This window comes from Pagrus pagrus (assembly GCF_965226575.1).
Source record: "Pagrus pagrus genome assembly, chromosome: 2".
NCBI classification, from domain to species: domain Eukaryota; kingdom Metazoa; phylum Chordata; class Actinopteri; order Spariformes; family Sparidae; genus Pagrus; species Pagrus pagrus.
Window position 1 is genome coordinate 23680099 of NC_140186.1, and position 26154 is coordinate 23706252.

Sequence of the window (26154 nt, forward strand, 5' to 3'; positions counted from 1 at the left end):
CTCATCAACATGGTTTATTTAGCTGGAAATATAATTATGTTGAGCTGTAGCTGTGACTCACTGTGGCTTAATCTGTTGTCATGTACTTCCTACAATTTAATTAGGTCATAGATTCCAGTCTTTTATATTTACTGTAAAGCAACATCATCAACAATACATCTGAAGGTATGTAAACTAGGCGTACCTTGTTCTAATCAGTTATGATAACAAACTCTAATAAACAAGTTGAAGTCTGGCACATTACATCACATTATAGTAGTGATACGCAGCCTTTATTGTTGTTGTTTACCAATTTGAAAATATCAATGTCTGAGAGCAGGAATCCATTATTCCACCTGCTGTTTCACTTATTTGCCAATAAAAGTGCTCTGATTGTATTTCCAGTGGCGTGTTGTGAAACTGGTTGAACTTCTTTATATCGCAATAAAAGACAGATGGAAAAACCTCTTCCAAACAGGGGACGAATGTCAAGCAGCAGTCCTGTTTTTGAGCAAAAGATACTCTGGGAAATATATTGAGATTTTACATTTTCTGGACCATTATTTAGTCTTTTCATTCATTATGTTATTTTAGTAGAATTCACTTTGCGAACACATAAAACCTATTTGTGGCGCCTTTAACAACACTGCTGAGTGTAGAAAATTAAGAGGTATGAAAGGAACCTGTGAGTTTGGCAGAGGTTTAATCTCCAAGGCCAAGTGTGTTGAAAAAGGAAATACCACGAGGAAGAAAGGAGGATGGTTTACTGTGCAGTGACCTGTAACACAATAAGAATTATCCAGGGCGAATCGTGCAGAGGAAACCCAAAAGTTGTGTCTAAAGCGTGTAGACTGTCAAATATCCGAGGCTGCACAGTTTGTGCTTCATTAACACAGATCGACATTATACATGTGTTTTTATTAACCGCACTAATTATAGCTGGAGATAGTGAAGTGATGAGATTGTGAAGAGTGGGTGACTAGTCAGAAGATAAACAAGGTAACACAGAGTTATAGTGATTCAGCATGTGTGTGTGTGTGTGTGTGCGTATGTGTGTGTGTGTGTGTGTCCTCTTCTTTTGAAGAAGCAATAAAGTCTCAACTTTGGAGCCAATAAAGCCAGTGTACCTCTACGCTCAGTTCAAATGTGTGTGCATGTGTGTGGCGTGTGCACATGCGTGTGTGTGCTTATGTTCAAGAGCTTACAAGAGAGGCCTGTTTGCGTTGATAAAGCAGCACTGATAAAGCTGTGTTAACGTCGTGCCTTCTGAGCGCTGCCCGTCAGCTCAACAAACACAGATTACACGCAGAAATATGAGCTCCAATACATATTTCATTGTGTGGCATTTATTACGCATGCACAGGTGTGTTCATGTCGTGTGGCGCGTGTGGGTTTGTATCACCCTGGTGGGGCTGATGTGATAGTTTATCGGCCTGCTTCGGAGAAATTAACTTCTTGCCTCAAAGCTCGGGGTCAGCTGCAGGACAGCTGCAGATTTTCGTCAAAGTATTTATGAGATGCTCCAGTGAGGAGACAAGCTGCCAAAAATATGGTGACAAATAGGCTTAACTACACTCGTATGAGATGGCGAGGTTTATTTTTATTAATGTGTTCTACTTTCGAAAAGCCAGTGTTCATTATTAGCTTTTTATTTGGTCGTTCTAGTTCTGGTTTCTAGTTTCAGGCACGGCAGTGTGGGCAGGTTATTCTGCCAGTTTGGTCCAGTCTGAAACATCTCTACTGCTATAGGATGGATTTCCAAGAAATGTTAAACAGACGTGCCTTGAGGTTGAATTGTAATTCCTCAGGTGACGCCCTTCATTTTCCTCTAGCACCACGAGACGGTCCAATTTCTTGCTTATTCTGTGAAATATTTCAAAATCTACTCAATGAATTCTTGCAAAATTTAGTATAGTCCCATATAATTGGTCATCTCCTAACTCTTCTTTGAGTGCCACCATGAGGCTGACACTTTTGGTTTTGAAATGTCTCTGCATCTTTTAGTATGAATTTTGGTACATTTAGTGTCATTATGGTACATTCAAGCACCACCTTCAGCATTTGTCCAACGCTTTTACAAATTACCTGCAAAACTACTGACATTCTCATCAGCCTCAGCCGCACTTTAGGGGTAATTTGCAAATAGCAGCTGACGTGATGAACTTAGATGGTAAACATTATATCCTCTTAATGTCAACTTGTTGGCACTTTCATTGTTAGCATATTAGCTTAAAGTATAATTTTCGCCCAAAAATCAAACTTCAGTAGTTATCTTCCCCATGCAGATGCAAAGTGGGGATAACTTTTGAAGTCCACAAAACATTTTTGAAGCAAAAACACCAAATAAAAAGTGTAAAATGTCTCCAGACAAGCTCGTGAGGCGTAATCAAAGTCTACCATAAGCCCCAAGATCCCAAATTGATTTGAAAAGACAATATTGACACCCTTGACCCTTGAACCCGTGCACCCACATCCACACCTTTAAGTGAGCAGCTACAGAGAAGATGTTTCTGCTTAAAATAGGGTGGGAATAACATCTATAACTAGCTGTGTGGAGCCAGTTCTTGTTTTTTTTTAACATTTTAAAATAAGTTCCCATCTCCTTCAGTTGTTTAGGAGAATGCTGCAACTCTAAGACTCACTATGACACTTCACCTGACTTTCCATCTGAATGGAGATGAGTAGATAATAATTACATTTTCATTTTAGACATGAGTTGTTTTGGTGTAGCCTCTGGTGGCAAAGCTTAACTGCAGCCTACATACTTGGTTTCCATGAGACCTTTATAATGTACATGACTTTGGTGCAATGTATTTTATTTTATTTTAATAAACAGTCTTTCTTAACAGACTGTCTTTCCGACTATCAAATCCACAGACTAACTGCATGTTGTGGCCTCCCAGTGCCTAACCATATCTTCCGCTCTTAAAGCAGCATTATGTAGAAATTGGCATTTTGTGTGATTTGGCGCCCCCCACAGTCTCTGAGTGCAACACCACTGTGGTAAATACAAATCCCACATTTGTAACAATTTGCCAGATGTAATGTAGGTGCTAACTACAAACAAAACTCATGACATCATAACAATGTTATGTGTTGAAAACATGTATGTTGAAGTAAACATGTATGTAACGCTGTGATCCTACCCTCTCACTGAAGTTACAGTGCAGAAACAAGTGATAGAGACACCATTCACCCTGTTACAAGACACTGTACCATCAACATGATTTTGAGATGTTATTTAAAGGTAAAAACGTTACATAATGTTGCTTTAACTAAAAGGTAAGAACAACAATGATCCATCCATTATCTTAAACCCATTAATGAAAATTAATGAATGTAAATGAATGTATTTATGTAGTAGTTATGTTACTCCAGAAGGGGTTTCCATGTGACCTTGACAGAGAAAATGAATTGTCATTTTATTTCACTGCATTAATTCTATTTGAATTATATTTTCTATTTGAGGGTTTGACATCAAAAATCTGCTGTTTTGTGAGAATCTGAAGGCTGAGATGTAATCGGGTGCTGGAATTAATTGAGCGCACTTAAAGGAAGTTAGTCACAGACACAAATGTTATAACACGCACGCACACACTCACACACACACGCAAACAGAGTGTAAAAAAAAATGTCATCATCATTGGAACCAATTACATTATCTGTCACAGTGAGTGGCAAATTGTTGTTATTAGGTTGTGTTATATTTCCTCAGAAAGAAAGTCACGCTTAGTTTTGTCATTTATTACAAACTGCTGCATGCAAATACAACTTTGGACAACATGATTTTACACTCGTAAAACAGTCATTTTGTTTGAGTATATGGAGAAATACAAAGCAGACTGTAAATGTGTACAGATAAAGTTTTAAAACCTTTGGAACAAAAGTGATGTTTTATTCATGTATTACATTTTTTTTTCTAGAAGCGAATGTCCTCCTATTTTCTCATTTTCATTTTATTTCAAAAGTGAAACGTTGGCAGCTGATATAAAGAATTGAAGCTTTTTTTCTGCCTTTGCTTTCTGTTGTGTGGTCAGACTGACTAACACATTGAATAGAGGCGCCTCCTGGTGGCTGTTTTTGCTCATTGCAGGAGATAATTAACCAACAGCTATTAAAAAAACAGCATTTTTATTTTATTGTTAATAAGAGTTTTGTGTTTGTTATTTTGTGCTCACTCAGCTCTTGCACATTTAATCCTGCTTCTAATTCATACAGTGCTGTTATGCATGAACAATTGAGTCTGCAACATTTTATTCTGAAGGTGCAATTACTCCAAATCCAGAGCTGTGTGTTGGGAGGACGAGAGCGGGTACATGTAGCTTGTGTTTTGGCCCATATTTCCCTGCACATTTTGCAGCTAAACAACCAAATGATATGAATTATGTATTGTTTCAGTGGAAGAGATTTTATCTCTAATGTCTTCAGAGCCTCACAAAGGAAACCAAGCCTGCAGATTTTTTGTTGCTGTTGTTTACTCAAAAGCAATCACTCAATAGAATGACAATTACAAACAGACCTAACAGAACAAGGGAAAGATTAGATTTTTAAAAGGAAATGCCCATGTGGTACGCAGCCGTGTTGAGGTAAAACTAAATACAGTTCGGAGGGCTGAAAAGGCCATGGTGGCATTTAAAGCTTACATGAACAGAAAGCTGTGATTAAATGTTGAAGTTTCTGGAGAATACTGTGATTGTATTCAGTCAATTCAGTCTCCGAGCAGTATTGAAAAATGTTAAAATAAAACTTTCTTTAAAGGGGCAATACGTAGTTTTGGAGAACATATTCAAGCTCAGAATTTTGATATTTACAATGTTAATGAGCTCATACTATAAACTTTTTTCCATAAGTGAATAAACAAGCTGTTCTCAGAGGAAAATAAGGTCCCAGAACACTGTTTGAAGCTAGAAAGGTGGCAGGGTCCGCCAAATATAAACAAAGTAAAACAGTATGAAACTGTGTTGTCCTTTAAGGTCAGTTTGTTTATTCAGTTTATTCAATCGTGAAAACAAAGAGAGTTTGTTTATTTAGTTTGTTTAGGCATTAAAAAAACAGTAAATGAAGAACTTTCTCTTCTGATTAAAATTTCTTCCCCAAAACTACATAGTGCTCCTTTAATGAACGTAGAAAAGTACAATACAGAGAAGAAATGTCAGTGCAGTATACAGCAGTGCAGTACAGTACAGTGCTTAAACATGTGTGAATCATCACTAAATAAAACACCACCAGAGCACCCTTCTTACTATTTTATTGTCCCACTGTTGAAAATATGCGCCCCAATATGGTAATAACTTCACTTGGTCTAACAGTAAAAACACAGCACAGCATTTGACTCCTCAGACTTTGCAAACAACACAGAAGACGAAGGTTTGGCAGCTTATACTCACTGGAGGAGTACGATCACTGCCAGCAACTTTCTCTGAAGGCAAAATAATGTACAAACTTGAAAACAATGAGACACAATCATTCTCAGATTTCATCCACATGAAGGGTTTATATATGACATTTGCTTCTCCTGCAGACGTTCAGATTTTGCAGACAGCGATGGCTACAGATGGAACTGATTGACTACAAGCCTGTTTTTCTACATTTTGTTTTCTACCAAACTGTAGCCGAAATGGTTCAGTTATAGTTGTTTGTTTTGACCCACCTATATACCAAAAGGGTGTCATACAGGACAGTGTGCACCAGTAGGTTGTGATACAGTCATAGAAAACAACCTGAAAATCATTTGGGAATACTTCTCTATCATTTACAACCTGTCTGATCCATCCCAGTGTAGTCAAAGCCATCCATCTGGTGCTGTGGGTAAAAACAAGCACTAGGAAGTGCTTTAACCCAGGTCTGCTTGGTACATCTTGACACATTTTCTACTCTTGTTTTCTCTCCCTGCTCAGTCTCCCTGTAGCCAGTCTTGAAAATCACAGCAGTGGGGATTATTTCAAGAAACCCTCTGGCTGCTGCTGCCATCTGCCGCTTCTGTTCCTCCTCCTGCACCCCTCTCCTCCATCTCATTGCTTCCTCCAGCGATTCTTGGGTTTCTCCTCACACCCAGAACCCTCACAGGTGCCAGGAAGTGGAGGCGGAGGTGATGGTGCGGCCTTTGCCGGGGCAGGCGTGTCTGCGGCCTTGCTGACGCTGCTGAGCAGAGCTGGGAGCTCGTGCGAGATGGCTCTCTCTATCTTCTCCAGCAGACAGCCGCTGGTCCAGCTGCAGTGGTAGGAGAGCTGCTTAAAGCTGGAAACTGGGTTGACACCGAAGAAGTCCTGGTAGGCCAATTTGTTGGGCAGGTCGAACTTACTGACGTTGGTTTTGGCCAGAATGGATTTGAAGATGTAGTACTTGTCCGGATCGTTGACGATGTCTTGTAACACCTCGTGGGGGTCGCTAAACCAGCCCAGTTTGTCGTAGTAGGTCTGGAGGTACCGGTCGACCAGCAGGGCGTGGATGCGCACACGGATGCCATGCTGGCGGATGAAAGCGATCTTGTTCTCTATCTGATTCTCAATCACCTTCAGGGGAGAAGAGAGAGAAATAAGAAGAGACAAGAAGATAAACAGACAGAAAAGAGAAAGAGAGGATTAGTGTTTCCACTGCAGTGAAAATACCACAGTTATGAGGGACTTGAGTTCTGTCTTCACATCAAGTGCTGCTCACACAAAGATAAACCAGAGTAGATGTGTGATGCAAGGTTTTTGTGAGTTTCAGCCACAATTAAGCTTCCAAAGTTTTCATTTTTGTGCATCTACAGTCAAGGAATCATATTGTCAACGAAAACAAGTCGCACCTGGTTGAGGTCCTCCAGCAGCGAGGTCTCCTCCTTCATGAAGAGCTCTCGGCTGGTGTCCGCAGCGTAGTCCAGAGGCCAGAAGGAGCTCACGTAAACCCGAGGAGGCTCGGTGACGTTGATCAGGGGTGCCATGCTCCAGAACAGGGCTCCGTAGACCCTCATCAGGTCCTGCGTGGAGAGACTGTCGGCCTTGTTGAGGATGAGGCGAATCTGGGACTCGCGGCCCTTCATCTGCCTGAAGAGCATCTCTAGCTCCCCACCCACGTCCAGCTTGGTGGGGTCGAACACCAGGAAGATCAGATCGGCTCGATCGATGAACCACTGGCACACCTCACTGTAGGGGTAACCTGGGGGGAGGAGGGAGGAGATAAAATACATGAGAAGATAAACGTTTAATTCAACATTTCACACATGAAAAGCTTTCTTTGCAACAGAACGGAAGCAGGTCAAACTTGTGTTGACTATAACACCCCCCAAACATCATTGCAGATCAAGTACAACCCCTTAAAAAATGCTCAGGAATGGCCCTGAAGGTCCTGTGTTGATGCCTCGGTGGGTCAGAGCCAAGTCCGATCCATGGTGAGGCTTCAATGGATCAGGTTTGGTCAGACATGTCCCATTGATGCTTGAACATATTGGGATCTGGGGAATTTGTAGGCCAGGTTGACGCATTGAGCTGTTTGTCACAATACGCAGTTTTTTGGTATGGAAGGGCACATTGTCCTGCCACTGCTACTGGGGAGTGCCTTCGCCATGAAGGGGTGTACTAAGTCTGCAACGATGGGTTGAGGGCTGTGTGTCGAGTTGTTTTCCTGCAGAATACTGAATTGTATCAAGATGATAGTGGTCGGTAAGTGTTGTGGCTGACTGGTGTGTAGTACAGAAGAATGCAAATCTCACACACTGTAATGTGACACACACTTTTGATTAGTCTGCATCCTTCGTTTATACTGCATACTGAAGTCTGTTTGAAACTTAAATCAGACTTCACTGATTTTGTCGTTGATTGATTGGTCGATTGTGCTTCCTGACCCTGTATCAGCCTGTATGAATATATCTCCATCAGTAATGGTCACCTCTCTCCTGCTGCTTGCGGTTTTCAATGATGCCGGGCGTGTCGACGAAGGTGACCGTCTCCAGCAGCTTGTGGGGCATCTCGATGCCCACCAGCCGCTCCAGGAAGCCTTGGCCGAACTTCTCCAGGGGGGAGAAGGACCGAGAGCTGTCTGCTGCCATGACGATGCCCTCTACGGTCCGAGACTTCTCACCGTGCATCAGGACTGTGTACTCAGAGGTGGTGGGCTCAGCACCTGATGGACGGATGAACACAATTTGTATCGGTGGGTTAAAATAAAATCTTGGTTGATTTAATTTGATTTAATGTGTTCATATAGGCTACGTCAGCTAATAGCCATACTTTTCTTAAATAATGCTTAATTAACTCACAATTTTTCCCAAACTAAGCATGTATAACTGTTAGCATGTGCTTAGGTAATGCTAAATCAAATGAGTAGATAATTAGGCATTTTTCTTAGTAGGCTACTAACAACAGATAGTCTATTGAGCTAATGTTTAATCACTATCAGTATATTAATTCAGCTTATAATTAATCTTTATGTTTTTACAGACAGATGAAGATATTATTCTGTATATCTGAGAACATGTTGTAGATCAATAATTGTAATAATGTTTCCTGCATGTTCCCTCGCTACATTGGCTGCAGTCAAATAAGCCTTTAAAGCGATACCAGGTCATAGTATTTGAAATAATACAACATAATGTTTCCCATGCAACTCAAACGTTGAATTAATTAGCAATGAAACAGCCTGGTTCAATTCAATAGCACACCAGGAGTTTTATTGCTACAGCCTTGTCTGGTATGACCAGTAGCTGATGGTGGCTAAAATCAGCTAATGTTAACTAACTTTTTCTGACTTAAGGACGACTCTACTTGTGTTACTGTTATATTATGCTTTAGCAGTTGTACTTAAACAAACTGTATGTTTTAGCATGTCATGGATAAACATTTTAAAAGTAAAACGAGAAGCTATCACAGCATTCCTCACCAGGAGACATGTCTAGTGTTTCCTATGACGGCTGTAGCCAATATTTTAGAAAGGAGTCCAAATGACCAATTAAGTCACGATTCTTATATTATTTGGATTTTTGCTGTTTTTTCCTCTTCTACGCACAAGTAATTTGATGGGTACATAACTTTACCGGCTAGAGAAGGCATGATAGCTGATTAGCTGTTATTGATATTATGAATTTGTTTTGCAAATGTTGAAATCACTACATGTCTCTGAATGTTGTATAAAGCACCTCTAACTGTCCAGTTATAATTTCCGTACATTTTATTTCCCAACATGTCTCTGCCCTGCAAGTAACTTCAACTTTTTGTGAACTATTTTCAGCATTATGACAATGCATGGTCATATTGTTTTCGTTTTTCAATTGATTATTCAGATAAAGACAGAGGAGAATCTTCTCAACCCATAAATAAACATCGATCAATCCTACAATTGTTCATTTATTGGGCTAAAACTAGCCAAATTTACTTTATTGTGTAAAGAGAAAATACCCATCAATGTAGAATGCAAACGCCCTCCGGGTTCGTAAAACAAACAGATTCCCAGAAAGGATTACAGATGACATGACCGCAGTGTCCTCAATGGGAGCTACAGCCATGTTTCCTATTTGTCACTTTCAGTTAATTTGCCTCATAACAATGTCTTTAAAGTAACAGACCATTGAATTTATTGGCAAATAGTGAGTACATTTAACACTATACTTGTAATATATCAATATAATTATGAATCTTCATCAGTACTCTGGTGATTTCCACTTGGATAATTTGTGTGTCAGCTGTGCTCTCACTGACAAGATGTGTCACAAATAATCAGCTTTTATCATTGTGAACCTGTGTAGAGTCCCTGGGAGGTGCCGTGAAGACCCAGCAGGTAGTTGATCATGGAGGACTTGCCGACGCTCCACGGCCCCAGGAACAAAACCATGGGCTTCGAGGTGATCTCACCATCTGCACAGTTTGTGAGAAAGACACACACAGAAAGAGACAGTTTGAGAAAGAACAAACTGCTTTATCATTCACCCATTTTGACTTGCAATAATACTTTATATCACATTGATGAACACAAGGATACGGTGCTCCTGATTTATTATACTTGATATGTCAAACAGCTCAGGAACACGTGTTCATAATCTCTCGAGCAAAGCAGAGCTGCGTTTGCTGTGCTGTAAAAACATCACTACATCTGGTTGTTTTTGACATGCTGTTTAAGGGTGGTGATGTTGGTGAAGTAAGGACTGGCCTGAGCTCTAATATTCACATTAATATTTCTGCCAGTACACAGAAAATAAATCAAACGGGCACATTGAAATTAAATTTACTGAACACTTTCATACTCTCTATGCATCCCAACACACTGATTGCGAAGATGTCTTTCCATTCTGCACCACAAGGGGTCCCAGAGTCACATGTCACAGTCTGAGGTCTCCATCCTGCTCCTCAGCAAATAAATAATACTCCCTGCCCTCAGGCTCGATGGAACAAAGTTGTAGGGAGTCTGGCCCACACAACGTTCCCTTTAATTTTCAGCAGACAGAGTCCTCATTGTACTACTCTGTGTGCCTGGTTTAAATAATGTCAGGACCTGGCTCTATTTCTTCTTGATTATGACTATGTTTGTGCTTCGCTGCTCTGTGCAGCTCCAGTTTATTGGCCATGAACTGCATGTAGATGTAGTGTGGTGGGAAGCTGCAATGATTAGTCCATTAATCAATCGAACAGAAAATTGATTTCCACTTACTTTGTTTCAATCAAAAGTGGCAATCACTCTGCCGCTTTTCTTTGTCATTTATGACAGTAAATGAAGAGTCAAGAGACAAGAGAAGCAATTTCAAGACGTCACTTTGGGCTCTGGGAAATTCTGATGAGCTTGACTCAAAATCTTTTGATGTTTTTTAGACTAAACAATTAATTGTTTAATCATGAGAGTAACTGGCAGATGATCATTAGTTGAAGTCTAGTCTAATGCAGAATGATAATATCTTTATATTTTACAGCAAAATGTCACAGGAGAGGATTTAAAATATAAATTATCATACACTTTTTTTTAATTTCCAGTTTTACAGTATCTGACCTAAAGAGCGGTTAAAGTCATAAAAAGACAAAACTGTCGCTTATGTGAACCAGTGCAGCCTGCTGAGATGTGATTTGTGCCTAAACAAACTACTGTAATTGCTTCTGAGCATGCTGTTGTATCCAGGTATAATCTCCAACAGGAAGCTGATTTACCTGTGACTTCATGCTGCCTGAGCTCATTGTACTTGAAGGCCTGCTCCATTGGCTTGATGGCTGTGTGGTATACGTTCAGCAGCTTCTTCATAGCAGCTACAGAAAGAGAGAAAGAGAAAAAGAGGGAGTAATAACTGTGATATAATTACGCAAAGACATTTTGGACAAGAGTATTATTAATGTTCTTGCTACCATTACTGATTACAACAATTGCTTTGGCAGCGCACGATGAATCGCACTCATAAAGTTTATTGAATCGAGCCGAGGTGATTAAGAGACTGGCTCTGCTGCAGGACATTGGCCTCTCTGAAATGAACCAATCTGGTTGGAGAGAACAGAGGTGCTTTCATGCCGAGGACAGAGTTACACTTTTGCGCTGATTAATCACCTGCTTCAGGACGTGTCTGCAAGCTCACTCACACACACACACACACACACACACACACACACACACACACACACACGTGCATGCACGCATACAGTACACACACTCACACATAACAGCCCCAGGACCGACACATCATGAAGCAATTTTCAGAATAGTTTCAGCAGAAAAGCCCCCCAGAATTGTCTCAAACTTCCTTTCATTCACATGCAAACACATCTGTTTTTCTTTTCCATCGACAAAGTAGCTGTAAACATTCAGCCGAATGTCTCATTTCAGTACTGAATTCAAGGCATCTCTGCAGCAAAGGTCTGAAACAGATTTGAAACGGTGGGCAGCACAACAATGTTATCACTGAACATCCGATTTTGGATCATAGGATGTGGGTTTCAGTGGCTCTGTGCATGCATGTGTATCAGTATGAGTGTTTGGGTGCATTCATGTTCTGGTGGGAGTGAGGCTAGTCTTTCACATGCCATATGCCCTGCATGTAAAGGAGAGAAATTGCAAACGACATATTGTCTTTTGTTAATAATTTTGAGATATCTTGTTGTTCCTCACCTGATAGCTCTGCTGAGGGCTCAGCAGCAGCCAATCGCAGCGTGTCCTCGATGTGGGAGCGGTCCCTCAGTGCCGGGCCTGCTGGCATCGCTTCCTCATGTTCTAATTGGAGGATCAGACAGTCAATCAACTCTTAAGGTCAAGAACCCTGACAGGAACCTGTGCAGGAAAGTAGTAACGCTTAATCTGACAAAGAAGGCCGCGAAAACAATTTTGCCGTTTCTCTGCATGCTCTGACAATTATTGACAATGTGTGTATCTGTTGAATGAAGCACATTCTCTGATCTGCTAAAGCTGTCAGAGACAATTAGTTAAAACTCAGGCAAAAGGTGTCCTGAGTTGTGAGTGACCAGACCATCTGAGCTGAGTACAGGCCCATCTGTTATATCATGCTGTTGTCCATCCATCGGACTATTCCTTTCCTCTGCTATTTTGGTTTGTTTATTTCTGTACTGGAGGTTGTTGCTAATTCCCCTTTAGCTACACACCGTGTCATATTCTGAGGGTTTGGCATGCCCGGGAGAGGAAGAGAAGAAGAGAGGAAGACAGAGACCTTTGCTGTCATTTCATGACCCATCAAAGTTAATACCCAATGAAGCAGGAATCACATTTCCCAACAGCATTTGGTGCAACTTTCCAATAAGGAACACTTTGTATTTAGCTTTATATGGTTAGTAAATGATGTACAATTGGACAATTCATAGGTCAGTTATTAGCCTATTGTAAGAAGATTTTTTAAGTGTTGACAAGTTGAAAAATCCCCATGGCTGGTGTTTATCCTTTATTAATTAGTTTTGGTCCGGATGCCCTGCAGCTTATATACAGAGGTTATGTGGTTAGTTAATAAGAGGGCTCTTCAAAGCCAATTAAAGTGCTATCTTAGAAAACAAAGCAAGTTATGCTGGGTAAGGATAAACACATTATTAATGGCATTTTAAACAATATGAAAAGATTTATCAGCCATTGATAATGACATTAATTACAGCTTTGTTAAAGATCCACCTCCACCAAGGAAGTTATGTTTTCACCCTGTTTGTCAGCAGGATTACAAAAAACCTAAAGAACAGATTTCTACAAAACTTGGATGGAGGATGGATCTCAGCCCATTAATTTTCAGTGCAGATCAAGATAAAGGGATGGATGCAAGACATCTTTCTTACTTTCTTTAACATTGATGTTAAATTATTGTTAAGCAGTTATGGGTGATTTAAAATTCAGAGTGATACAGGGCAACCGAGTTTGTTATTGGATTACGCTTGATTGACTTAAAGGGGACTGTTGGGCCTTGGCGGAGGTATGCGCTCTACTGAGTGACATTTACCTTACTTGCCTCTTCAGGATTAAAATTGCTCATTTCTAATGCTTTTGTTTTTCATCTCTTCTAAATAATTCATTTAGTTTTGTTTTATTAACTCAGGCTAAACTCTGTTGATGTGAACTTTATGAATTAATTATTCTGTGATCAAAAGAAAACCTTTTGACAACTGGCATTAGTTCGGAGAGCAACAGAAAAATTTCATGTCACGGTCACAAAAAAGCTTTCATGTTGTCTGTGAAAAAATAAAGAATAATCCTTCGATTACAAATCAGAGGGATGTGAAATAAGTGTAGAGCAGAGCAACAAAAGCTGAAAATGTGACACTACTCATGTTAAAAATATAAAGCAGGTCTTTCTTGAAATCATTTCTGTGGATATTGAAAATCCAATCCAAAAAGATACATAAAACAACCTCCAATGACACATCAGTGTAGTGAAGAAATGAGGTGGGATCAGAGTGAGAGATGGGAAGACTCAGCCATCATCATTTATAGCAGGTGTCAACAACCGGACACCAGATAATTGCATGCTTCCTTAATCACAGAAGTACCGACTGGATGGGGACAGACTGACTGTAACAGGATCCCCCCGGCTCTACTTCGCACGTCGCTGCTTGGACTGTCAGAATGAAGGCAAGAAATCGTCCACCGGTGTCAGTGAAAAGATTTAAGTTGCCTTCTTCATTGACATTACTTTTTAAGTGACAGGAGAGTAGCTTAAATGCTCTATGACAGTCAGACTAACTATAAACCGAGGCGGTGTTTTGTACCTTTGGCTTGAGGCTGTGCAGGCTTCTCTGCAGGAACCTCTTCCACTGTCACGTCCTCAACAAGTGCCTCCTCCACCACAGGAACCTCCTCCACTGTAGTTTCCGCCGGCTTTATCTCCACAGTCACAGCCTCTACAGATTCTGGTGTGACCTCCTCCACAACAGGCTCTGGCTCCACTTCAGGGACGACCTCTGGCTCTGGTACGAGCTCTGGAACCACCTCAGGCTCTGAAACGACTTCAGGCTCAGGCTCTGCAACCACTTCAATCTCTGGCTCTGCAGTCAGCTCTGGTTCTTGTTCAGGCTCTGGTTCATGTTCAGGCTCTGGTTCTGGTTCAGGCTCTGGTTCTGATTCAACCTCAGGTTCTGGTTCAGGCTCTGGTTCTGATTCAACCTCTGGTTCTTGTTCAGGCTCTGGTTCTGATTCAACCTCTGGCTCTGGTTCAGGCTCCGGCTCTGATTCAACCTCTGGTTCTGGTTCAGGCTCCGGCTCTGCTGTTGCTTCTAGCTCTGTTTCCTCAGGTTCTGAGTCTGCTTGATGATGCTCAGCTGGTTCCTCTTCTGGTTCAGATTCAGTCACTGCAACCTCCTCCTCAGCAATGGTAGCTTCCACGGTTTCCTCCTCAGCTACTGCCTCTGTATCCTCCTGTGTGTCCTCACCTTCAGGTTCCTCAACAGTTTCTTCATGTTCAGCAGCAGGTTCCTCCTCTTCTGCAACTTCTTCCTGAGGTTCAATCACTTCCTCTTCCTGCTCTCCTTCCGCAGTTTTCTCCTCCTCTTCCTCAACCTCAGCTACATTCTCCTCCTCTTCAGATGATGCTACCTCCTCGGCTACTTCCTGGTCCTTCACACTTTGATCCTCCACTGACTCAGCCTCCTCCACGGGCTCTGCCTCAGCCTCCTCCTCAGATGTCGCCTCCTCCAGCAGTCCTTCTCCATCACTTGTTATCTGTTCAGAGGAAGCATCCTCCTCCACAGGAGCTGCTTCCTCCTCCTCCACATGCTCTGAGGTAGAAGCTGGCTCTTCTTCAGTCTCTAAAGCGGAAGGGGGTTTGGTGCAGGGCTGGCATATGGTCCTCTCCGGGGCCGGCGTGTCGTTGGAGGAGCTCTGACTGGCGTGCTCCTCCGTTACGTCACATCCACAGGAGAAGAGGTCTCCCTCTGGCTGCTGGAGCTGCAGATGCACCAGAGGCTCCTCATCGTTGAGGGAGGACCCTGCCAGGAGATCTAAGAAGAGAGGAGAGGAGGAAATGTGATTGAGATCAGGAAATGAGGACATGTGACATGACAAGACAGCTGCCTGAGCAGGTGCCTCTTTCCAAAAACATTTTGAGTGTATGAGATACTTTGAACACTACAACACAAATGAGATTATTAGAGTAAGATGTAGAATTCATCCTTGATCAGACCACTAATCAATGATGGTCTGAACAGGGATCAGGGTTTTAATGTGAATATAATTAATGATTAGTATTTTTAAAGGAAAATGTTTAGAAGTAAACCAAAAATCTTTCCTTTGCTCCTCAGAAAACATAGTGATAGAGGCCTGTTATCCACTCATCCATCCATCCATCCATCCATCCATCATCCAGGCCTGACGACATATGCTGTATGATCACGCTCCATTTTACCATCACTCATGAACAAGACCCAGAGATACTTGAAGAGAACAATGGCCTCAGACTTGGAAGTGCTGACTCTCACCCTGGCTTTACACTCAACTGCAAACCTCAGTGCACGCTGAAGGTCACGTTCTAATGAATCCAACAAATCCATGTCATCTGCAAAAAGCAGGGTTGCAATGGTTACCAAACTAGACACTTTCCTCAACCTCGCTGCTCCTTGATTATTAACACAAACAGGATTGGTGACAAGGAGCAAACTTAGTCAAACACCCACTTAAAATGTGTTTAACTTTGTGCCAAGAACACAAACACAGCTCTCACTTTGATAAAAGGACCAAGTGACTTGTAGCTACTGCCCTGGTACCCCAGTACTCCCACATTACCCCCACACAGAGTTACCCAGGGGACCCAGTCGAAAGCCTTCTCTAAGTCCATAAAACACATGTAGACTGAATGGTCAAACTCCCATGACCCCCTCAGCAACCCTAGACTGTAGTGGCTTCTGCTAGAGACATGAGCGTGCTTCCCCAGACTCTTCAGACTCTGCTTCCTCAACAGAGGATGTGTTGGTCGGGTTCAGGAGCTCCTCAAAGTGTTCTTTCCAGCGCCTGACATTATCCCCAGTTTGGCTCAGCAGTTCTCTTCCCTAGCTAAACACAGCCTGGGCCAAGCCCCGCTTTCCCCTTCTGAGTCACCGGATAGTTTGCCAGAACTTCCTTGGGGCCAAGTGAAAGTCCGTCTCCATAGTCTTCACCCGAACTCCTGTGTTTTTGCCTCAGCAGCTGCTCAAGTTGCAGCCCTTCTGGCCATTGGTTACCTCTCTGCTGCTTTGGGAGACTTTTTAGCAAATCAAACCTGAAAGGTCTCCTTCTTCAGCTTGATGGATTCTTTCAGCACCGGTGTCCACGAGAGGTTTCTTCTTCTGCCGCCACGGCAGGCCCGTTCTGACAGCAGCTCTCAGCAGCTTCCTCTATATTGGTGGTTTCATGGTCCACTTAGATTTCATGTCCCCAACATCCCTGTGTCGATGTGTGACATGGACAGAGGCCTCCGCCAGAGGTTCCTAGTTCACCCTCACTACATGTTTGGATTTATCAGGTCCGTCCGGCAGCTTCCCCAGTCATCTGATTAAACTGAGCACCAGGCGGTGATCAGTTGACAGCAATGCTCCTCTCTTTACTCAAGTGTCCAAGACACACGGCTGCAGGTCTGATGATCCATGTGAGCGTTGAAGTCCCCCAGTAGAGATCTATAGATTCCCTAGATGGAATACTTTCTAGGACGGCACCCAGATACTCCAAGTAAGCTGGGTAGTCTGAGCTGCTGCCAGGTGCGTATGCAAACATATCAGTCAGAGCCTTCCTCTCAGCAACTTGCAGTTGCAAAGGCAACCCTCTCGTCTCAAGGGAGATAGACAGCATAAAGAATGTGAAGAACTGGAAACTCTTTTGTGAATTTTGTATAGACTCATGAGGGAGAATGAGACACAAGAGACACATTTCTGATCAATCACACTGCATGGTGTAAACTAGCAGGCTATCTGCAGACCAGTCACCTTTGTTTGTTATGTCAGTGCTTGACTAGTGCTCAGTCACTGTTCAAGAACAGAGCAGATCAGATGTTCAGCACCTCGCAGTTTGAAGACTCAGATTTCAACTCCTTGAATGGTGACACTAAAGCAAGAACTATTTGAGGCCAACGTGTAGTGGACAGTTGTGCAGATAATCTAAAAGAAGACAGCTGAGTGGACAGGGTGACTTGGAATAGAGTGGTGAATTTATTGTCTTTGTATAAGTGTATGAATGTTGTAAACTAATTAATAGGAATTTCCATTAAAATGTCATCAAAAATTTGCCATTTTTAGGTGACTTACAGCATAAACATTGCTAATTTTTTGTTTTGGAAAACACTCAAAATAATATTTAAATTTCAGCATTTTAAAACAAAATCGCTGACTTAAGGAGATTGATCTTTAGGGCAAATTTTTTGGGGTGGCTTTCTCTTTATTAGGCAGTACAGCCAATATAGATGGGAGTGTTGGGAGTCGGACGTCGCACAGCAAACAGGCCAAAGCCACAATCAAGTCTGAGCCACAGTTTAGGACTCAGTACATAATGTGCATGCTCTACAGGTGAGATACTGGCACACGCTAAGGAAAACACCTTGAATGTATCACTGTTTATAAGTTGTTTGTAGTCTGTACGAACACAACTCCCAAACTTTGTGTAAATCTGTAAATTTGAGCAGCATCAAGTACATACACAGTATATCTGGATGAGCCTGACTCAATAATTTGTACCAGTAATTCTTGCTGATATTCAGCATCTCTAAAAACATTTTTTTTTCTTTAAAGTTTGTTACATTGAAATACAGTATATTTGATGTGCGGTGTTCGATCAGTTTTTGATCAGAAAATATACAGACTGATTTTAGACCATAATAAAGAAACATTCTCTTATTGTCATTTTCTGTCATAAATGTCTGCACTTCTTATCGATCTACCTAAATATCTGTGCATTTATATTTTCCTAAATAAGTGGATGATGAGTGGGTGATTTATATCTTGTAAACTGACATGAAGCATCCTTGTAAGCATTGCCAAAGATGATTATACGCTCCCTTTTAGGTCAATAAGCTACAGAAGCTGCCTGCACACACTGTCCAGATCACATCCAGATAAACAGACACTACCATCCCTCAGCATCATGCATTAGATTACAGTTACTATGGCTTCAAAACAATCACAGCCAAAACAAGGGACTCCCTCTCTATTACACCACGCTCATACTGTATGTACATTAGATTCTCTTCACAACCACATTGTACAAAGAGCACAAGGCCACAACCTCTGTTTAATTATAACTGCCTGTGAAGTCTTAAGACTGAGGAGCTCATAGTGGTACACAGTGTGATATGAGGCAGCTAAATGCTACGGTTCATGTTACAAGATGGGGTCAGCGTGTAGGATGAAGACTAACAGCCATACGCAGCTGTCACTGGTTTTACACGTTCGTAAGGTTTCTGGATCAACGCCCATCATGAGCAAACCAGCTAATGCTAAGGAAGAAGCTAAGTCATGTCACAATAGCTTATACTCCTAAACTTTTAAATCAGATCTTTTTGGCCACTTGGGGACATCTGAAAAAGGTTGTGAACCATTTAGTGCTGACTCAGGTAGTTTAGTGTGGGTTACTGGTGGTAAGTTAATAAATAATTAACAATTTAGGTGTTTAACCACCAGGGTCCTGGTATTGTGCATGCTTATCTAGTCTTCGGCCTCCCTAACTGCTCACAGACTCATCCGGGCCGCCCAGATAATATAAAAAATGTTTGATAGTCACGATTTAAAATTTGGATGACTGCTGTCGTACTCTCTGAACCGGACCGCAATAATCCATGAGTGAAGCATCCCAGAGCAGCTGACCATACTGCAGAGCAACAATAAAAGGTCTATATATTTAGGCTAACGTTAGCTAGCATACCACCGTTGACAGAAACTTAAACTCAGTCTGACTTTTTCACCTTCTCCTTTTGTTTTTTTTTCTCACTGCAAAATGTTACTACAGCAAGTTGTGGCACCACACTAATCTCCATTTTGTTTAAGTCTGCTTCTCCATGAATTCATGTGTGAGGAATCACACTTGAGCCCAGCTTCAGTCTGCAGAGCCATGAAGCCAGAGTGCTGAAGTCACGCTCATCAGACATCTCCAAGTAGTTTATCAAAGTAAAGTGGAAAGGTAATTCATTCTGATGATCACAGAGTTATCATGACAGAAGTAGAAGGAAACTGTTCCTCTTTGGTATTGAGGGATGCTACAAAGAAAAGCTTTTAGAAAGCTAAAGAAAAAAATCCGCCAATAAAGTCCCTTGTTTGTGCAGTAATAATATACTTAAATAACATGACATGACATGGTGCATCACCAAATGATCGGGTCTATGGAAGTTGCACCAACAGTATCATGGCTATCAGCTGCTTTCTGTTCTAAATGTGAAAGTGTGACTGTAAAGCCTCGTAGATGAAACCACCAAACCAAGATAAGCTGCCTCTGAGTAAAGATGCATTTACTGTATATTTTAGGTAATGGAAGGCCGAACGCTCAGCTAGTTATACTGACCGATGCTAGCAGGACATCATGTACTCTCCTTTTCCTGCACCATCCTCCATAACGGCTTCTTTGCCCTATTTTAAGACCTTGAATCACACATCAAACAATTTTGCTCTCATGATGTTGCTTGTCACCTCTTGTATCTGGAAGCTTTGTTAGCTTAGCACCTCCTGAGGGGATTGTCAGCATTAGTGACCAGAGAACGTCAAGTATATATTCCTGAAGCATCCAAACTGTGTGAAGATGAAGATGTTTGGTTCTGCAGGTTTTTATGCTCAGTGATGGTAGTTTTGCTAGTCTCGTTTCAAATCCGGGAAAAGGACAAGTAAGAATCTGGCCATGGAAGGTTACTGTTTATCGTTATACTAACCCAGTCAAACCTCTCGAGTTAAACCAATTGATTTCCAGCTTGGCCAGGACATGTTGGTCACAACTGTGATTCACTCTAATTGGTTAAAGCCCCAAATCAAAACCATCGAAGTGATAAAGAATACAATCCAGGACACAAATCGCATCTTCAGGTATTTGGGGTGTAAGAAAGTCTGCTGATTTTAATCACGCCAGATTTGCTGTAAGCTTTGACAGCCTTAGGGAGATAGTGAGTTGATCTAAGGAGGAGAATATTAATTGCGCACTCGCTGACTGTCACTGGCAGAGGTCGCGGTATGAGCCCGTCCGGCCTGTGGCATTCACGAGGACGGAGCTTGGTAATGCTGTTGTGATGGAGCCACGAGGGGGGTTTGGATGTAGTCCAAAGACATAGTGCTACAGCATCGCCAGCGTTGTAACATGAACAGCAGCGGCAGCCAAGATCCTCAAGTGTGTCGGTGAGGATGAAATGCCAAAGTTAAGTGACATTACATAACAAGGTCAGTCCATCATGTACATTTACCGGTTTGTTTTTGTTATATTGAAAAAGGTAAATGCGCTAAATGTTGTGAGATTTTGATCCATTAATTGACTGGTTTATGTAGGAAGCAGGTATTTGTGACTTGTGATCACCATGATGTGATGATTTAGGATCAGCTCAATGCAACAGTCAGTGCTGCATTGAACTGATCCTATACGATATAAAAATGAAAAATAAGTTACCACAAGGCTCTGCATTCATACAAGCGGACTTCTCCACACTGCATGCCTTGACAAAGTTATGAAGAGGAAGTGGAGAGAGAGTTTTCTGCTGTGGTAGCGCCAAGTGATGGCTGAATCAAAAAAATGTATCAATTTAAATTAAATTAAAGTTAACATAGTTAGGAAGATGAAAAAGATGTGACAGTGGGGAGGGAACATGAGACAATTCAATTATAAAAAAATACAAAAATAAAATGGTAGAATCTCTAAGACATGTAAAGACATGTCACACATTTGCATAATTTATGCCTATTGTCTTGTTTGGTGAGTAGGAATTGATTTAGCGAAGGTGCTCTGTTGTTTTTAGCTGTGCTGGCTCAGGTGTGTGTGAGCTGACCAATCAGAGCAGACTGGATATTCGGGAGTGGGGCTTTAAAGACACACAAGCTGAAACAGAGCGTTTCATACAGAGGGGGAATACAGTGATTTTTTTGAGCATTAAATCATGTAAACCCTTTTCCAGTAGTAACTCAAAATAAAATTAGGAACCTGAAAATGAGCATAATATGTCTCCTGAAGATGAACATTTTAGCAGACAAAGACAGAAAACAATACATTACTGGATTCTTTTGTAAAACAAGTAAGCAGTTTTACAAGCAGGTTTTCTGTTTTTACACATGATAGCAAAGTCCATGACTTGGTTCCAGAATGAAATATCTCACTGGATCTCATGATAATCACATTATGTTCTGAAGTTCAAATGAGCATAAATCCAGTTAAAATTGGTAAATCTATTGTTTTTCCTCTGGTGACACCACAAGGCTTTCATTTGTGGTTTTCGAGTGAAATACCAGAGGGTGTGGCACAAAATTTGGTTCAGATATTCAGGTCTCTGCAAGGGTGAATTGTAATCACTGGTCATCCCTTAACTTTTTTTTTTGTCCAATACTTTTGATTTATGATCAAATATAATATATACTATAGACTAGACTAGACTATATGTATTTGGAGATACAGTTAGACACCCGAGATTTTAATTTTTCTGCCTAAGAACGAATGTATGTTGTAATAATATCAACTCCTTGAACTTTACCTGATTTGAATGAAAATATCTGGCTTTTTAGCTTCTAAATGTTCCACGTGGCGGCTGTAGCTCAGTGGGTAGAGCAGGTGACCGTTCGGACCCGGGCTCCCCTGGGCGGAACTGAGCTACATGCCGAAGCATCCTTGAGCAAGATGCTGAACCCCGAAATTGCTCCTGATGTGCCAGCGGCAATACCCCGTGACCCGAACAGGAAAAACAGACAAGATAATGAGATGAGATGAGAGATGAGATGTTCCACGTGCTAGTCCCCAACTTGTTTCTGTCTGCTGTTGGCACTGAACAGGTAGTGTACTTTTTTGCTGAAAACAGCTGCAGTTGGAAATCAAGTAGATGAGAATGAACCAAAATAGTGAAATCCAAACCAAAACAATGAGCTGAAAGACACTTAATTACATGGAAGAGCTGAATGAAACGGCAGAGATTTCTCCTGGTTCATCAATACTAATGTACTATTTCAAATTATACATGATTATTCAATCCATTGATAATGTGAAAGTATTGAAAAGTGCAGCTTTTAAATGTAATCTTTTACAGTAAAGTACATGGTTTGCATTGTTATTGTTATTGTTTCCTCAAGCATAAATAAAAAAACTCAACCATCCAAAAAACAGCACATTGTTTATCAGGAAGTATTGTACCACCATCAAAGTTTAGTGTTATGTGCGTCTCTGGTGGTTCCTCGCCCTGCTGTTGCTGCAGTGAAGCCCGACAGAGCACAGTGTCGTGGGGATAGAGTGGGACAGGTGCCTGCATGTGGGCTGGATGGTACATCTTTGAGACAGAAATAGTCCCACAATGAGTCAGAGGGTGAAAAGAAGGAGGGATAATTCCACTCCTATTTCCAGGAGGTGTGGCGCTCCTCTCCTCCCCTGCGACTGTCGTGAGGCCGGCCTGCAACTCTGCTGCACTATTGCTCACATTCCCTGCAACAGTGCGCTGCTGTGCGTGACTCAGTGTCTCTTTAAAGACCGAGAACAATAAATGCGTCAGCACAAGCGCTGATGACATGTGTCCTCTCCAACTGCGTAGGTCGAGCCTGATGGCCTCGATGAATGATGAGCTCTTCTTTTTAGACATCAGTCCACAGGAACACAAACAGACCGCCGCAAGTGGTTTTGTATTTCTGGCTCATTTTTAAAAAATCAGCATCTGTCTCATACTAATTAATTAAAGCTATTGAGCCCAAGGTTAGTGGTGTGCTTTCAGTCTTTTTTTTTTTTTTTAAACTTAGACAGCTCTATTTATCACTGGCAAAACTGCAACACATGTACACACACACACACACACACACACACTGTCTCTTTTGCTAATAAACCTGCAACATTCACGTAATAATCTCGTGATTGTATGTCCTATTTGTGTCAGAAGTCACACTTTCTGAGACACGCTCACACAAATCTAAATGGATTGAGTGGAGGGGGCTCTACTTCTACTACTTTTCTCCCCATTTACCTCATCTTTTAGTGGTAATTATCTACTTACGTAACTCGGAACAGTCCAGCTGTTTGGCTACTGATGATCCTACATGCCCTCTGCTGTGCTCTCTCATGCCTATTTTAGCTGGGACATCCCCTTGACATGGACCCTGCTGACTGAAATGACAGATTAGCAGCTCTGCAGGCAGGAGCGATGGGGCTTTTTTTTGAGACATTTAATGCCACTTTGACTTTAGCTGTAGGCAGAGTGTGTTTGTTTATAGTTTGACTTTATCTTGTCGCTTCAAGTCTTTGTACAGGATGTTTGCTTTCTCAAGTGCCTTAAAGACATTTGTATCAGTGCGTGGCATTGGTGACCACAGTATCTAGTAACTTTGTCTGACTGACGGCTGACACCTGACTACGGCAGCTTGTAGAGGCCAAAATGAACCGGTGCAAGGACAGACAAGGGTATTCTTTGCCTCAGCGTTAACGGAGCATGACAGGTCACTCAACAGTGTGTAAAAAATAGTGGAAACAAGAAGACAACTGTGATGTTTTACAGCTGTTATTTCCAGTCTGCTCAGTCTAAACACGTATTCACTCATTTTACTTTATAGACTTAAAGGTAAGCCTCTGAAACATCAAGCGACAAACTCTTTTACTTGCGTGCAACTGTTGTGAAAAGACAGTCAACCCGAAATAGATCCAGGGAGAAGAATAATGATTTACAGCTTTTACTTTGGCTGCAGCAGCGAATCAGTGCGACTCTTTGTAGTGAGTGCAAGTCACTCCGCCAGGGCCGTAACTGCGCTTCTCTGCGCTGGACAGTTTCCGTCAGCTGGTGTTAAACCTCAGCCCCTCACTTTTTCTCCCATACAGCCACAAAAATCAATCAAATCGCTCCCGAAAAATAAGGTACACTTTTCCTGCCAAATCAGCTGAGTTTACATACGCTGTGGTGTGAGTAGATTGAAAACGTGGGCTATTTCAACCAAACTCTTGCTACAATAGACAAGAAAATACACAAAAGAGGCAAAAGAGGTTTGTGTGAGACCCAAACTGACAGGAAGCAAATGGTCAACGCATGGCTAATAAATGGATCTCATTTAGTTGCATATATTCAGTCAGTAAATCAAATAATTTAACAAAAAAGATGATTTTTTTAACTTCAGTCAGTCAACAGTCAACCCTCAGCAACACAACATTCAAAGCTCTCAGATACAGTAGACATGCAGCTGTCTGACTGAAGTGGATCAGCATTTCCATTTCACACAGCACACTTGTTTAAATAACTCTCTTAAAAGCATCCAACAGCAAAACGACCTGATATTATTTCCCACAAACCCCATCGCCCTCCACCTTACCTGCAGCAGACAGGGTCAGCAGAGACAGCACGCAGCACACAGACAGCACAGACTTCATTTTGGCTGCCAGGGGCATTCCCCTCATCTTCCCCGGCTATATATACTGCTCCGGCTGAAGGTCAGAGGGCATGCCAGTGGACGTGGCGCTCAGCAACTGCGACCATATCAGCCATTGTGTGTCAGAGAGCAGCTGCCTGGCCCAATCAGGAGAGCTGAACAGCAGAGAGAAGCAGGAAGAAACTGCTAGATCATGCTGTAGGTTTTAAAGGCACTCATCTGTGCAACTTTTAACTTCTGATGATCAATACCACCCATCAGTGCGTTCATTACAGGGTTCGTACAGCTTTATAATAGTAACATTCAAGCACCTTTCAAGCACTTTCAAGGGACCTTAACAAAACATTTCCAGACTCTCAATGCCTTTACTATCTCCTCCAACTTGTAACTATAAATACAATTGCAAAAAATAAAGTTTACTGAATTTCTCTATACGCAGAGCAATCGATGTATATTGTCATTTTATCTTACCAGATGTTCAAATTAAAGGTGCAATATGTAGTTTTGGGGAAGAAGTTTTTATGCCTAAACAAACTACATAAACAAACTGTCTTTGTTTTCATGACTGAATAAACTGAGTAAACAAACTGACGTTAAAGGAATAAACAGCAATTTCATTCTGTTTTACTTTGTTTATATCTGGCGGACCCTGCCACCTTTCTAGCTTCAAACAGTGTTCTGGGACCTTATTTTCCTCTGAGAACAGCTTGTTTATTCAGTTATGGAAAATATGAATATTTCCAAATTTGTATCATCACCTCATTGATTTTGTAAATATTGTTTGGATTTCTTCCCCAAAACTACACAGTGCCCCTTTAACTTTGATCGTTTATCAGTCTTTAAATTTGACAATGGGATTGTTTCATTTTGAATAAAAAAAACATTTTGCTTACATCAGTGCCTGTGTAGTTGAAACACCAGATTATGCTGAGAATTAAGCATTTCTCAAGCTTGATTCTGATATCAGTATATTACCAGCCTTGAAACACCTCAGATTCAAAACGTTTTTCAGTCTTTGTACCGATTGTATAAAAGTTGAGATTTTAAAGCGCTCATCTGTGCACCTTTTAACCTCTAATTATCAATACCATCCAGTAGTGTATTCATTACTTTCCAGACCAATGTTTGTATGATAAAAAGTAATTTGTCACAGCTGGAGATCTGTAGCAACTGATTAAAATGACACCTGTGAGCCACCTGTATTTATCAGAGCTGTCAACCCTTGGCTGCTGAATGAGGAGTCGCTCCACGTCACCACCTGGTGGACAAAGAAACTTCACACCATATATAA

At 41.5% G+C, this 26154-nt stretch overlaps 1 protein-coding gene across 2 annotated transcripts; it reads right to left on the bottom strand.

Annotated features, from left to right (window-relative positions):
- Window positions 1-3708: 3708 nt before the first annotated feature.
- Window positions 3709-24873, bottom strand: LOC311268906 (sarcalumenin; the record flags this gene model as incomplete). Of its 2 annotated transcripts, none has more annotated exons than XM_084372854.1 (8): window positions 3709-6491; window positions 6767-7116; window positions 7846-8079; window positions 9690-9806; window positions 11085-11180; window positions 12031-12132; window positions 14118-15344; window positions 24807-24873. In XM_084372854.1, 8 exons carry the CDS (start codon window positions 24862-24864, stop codon window positions 5991-5993), a joined length of 2685 nt encoding a protein of 894 aa, XP_084228980.1. In that variant the 3' UTR covers window positions 3709-5990. The 2 variants fall into 2 exon arrangements, with proteins under 2 accessions (XP_084228980.1, XP_084228979.1); XM_084372853.1 differs by having other exon boundaries at window positions 14118-15332; window positions 24807-24864.
- Between the last annotated feature and the right edge of the window lie 1281 nt (window positions 24874-26154).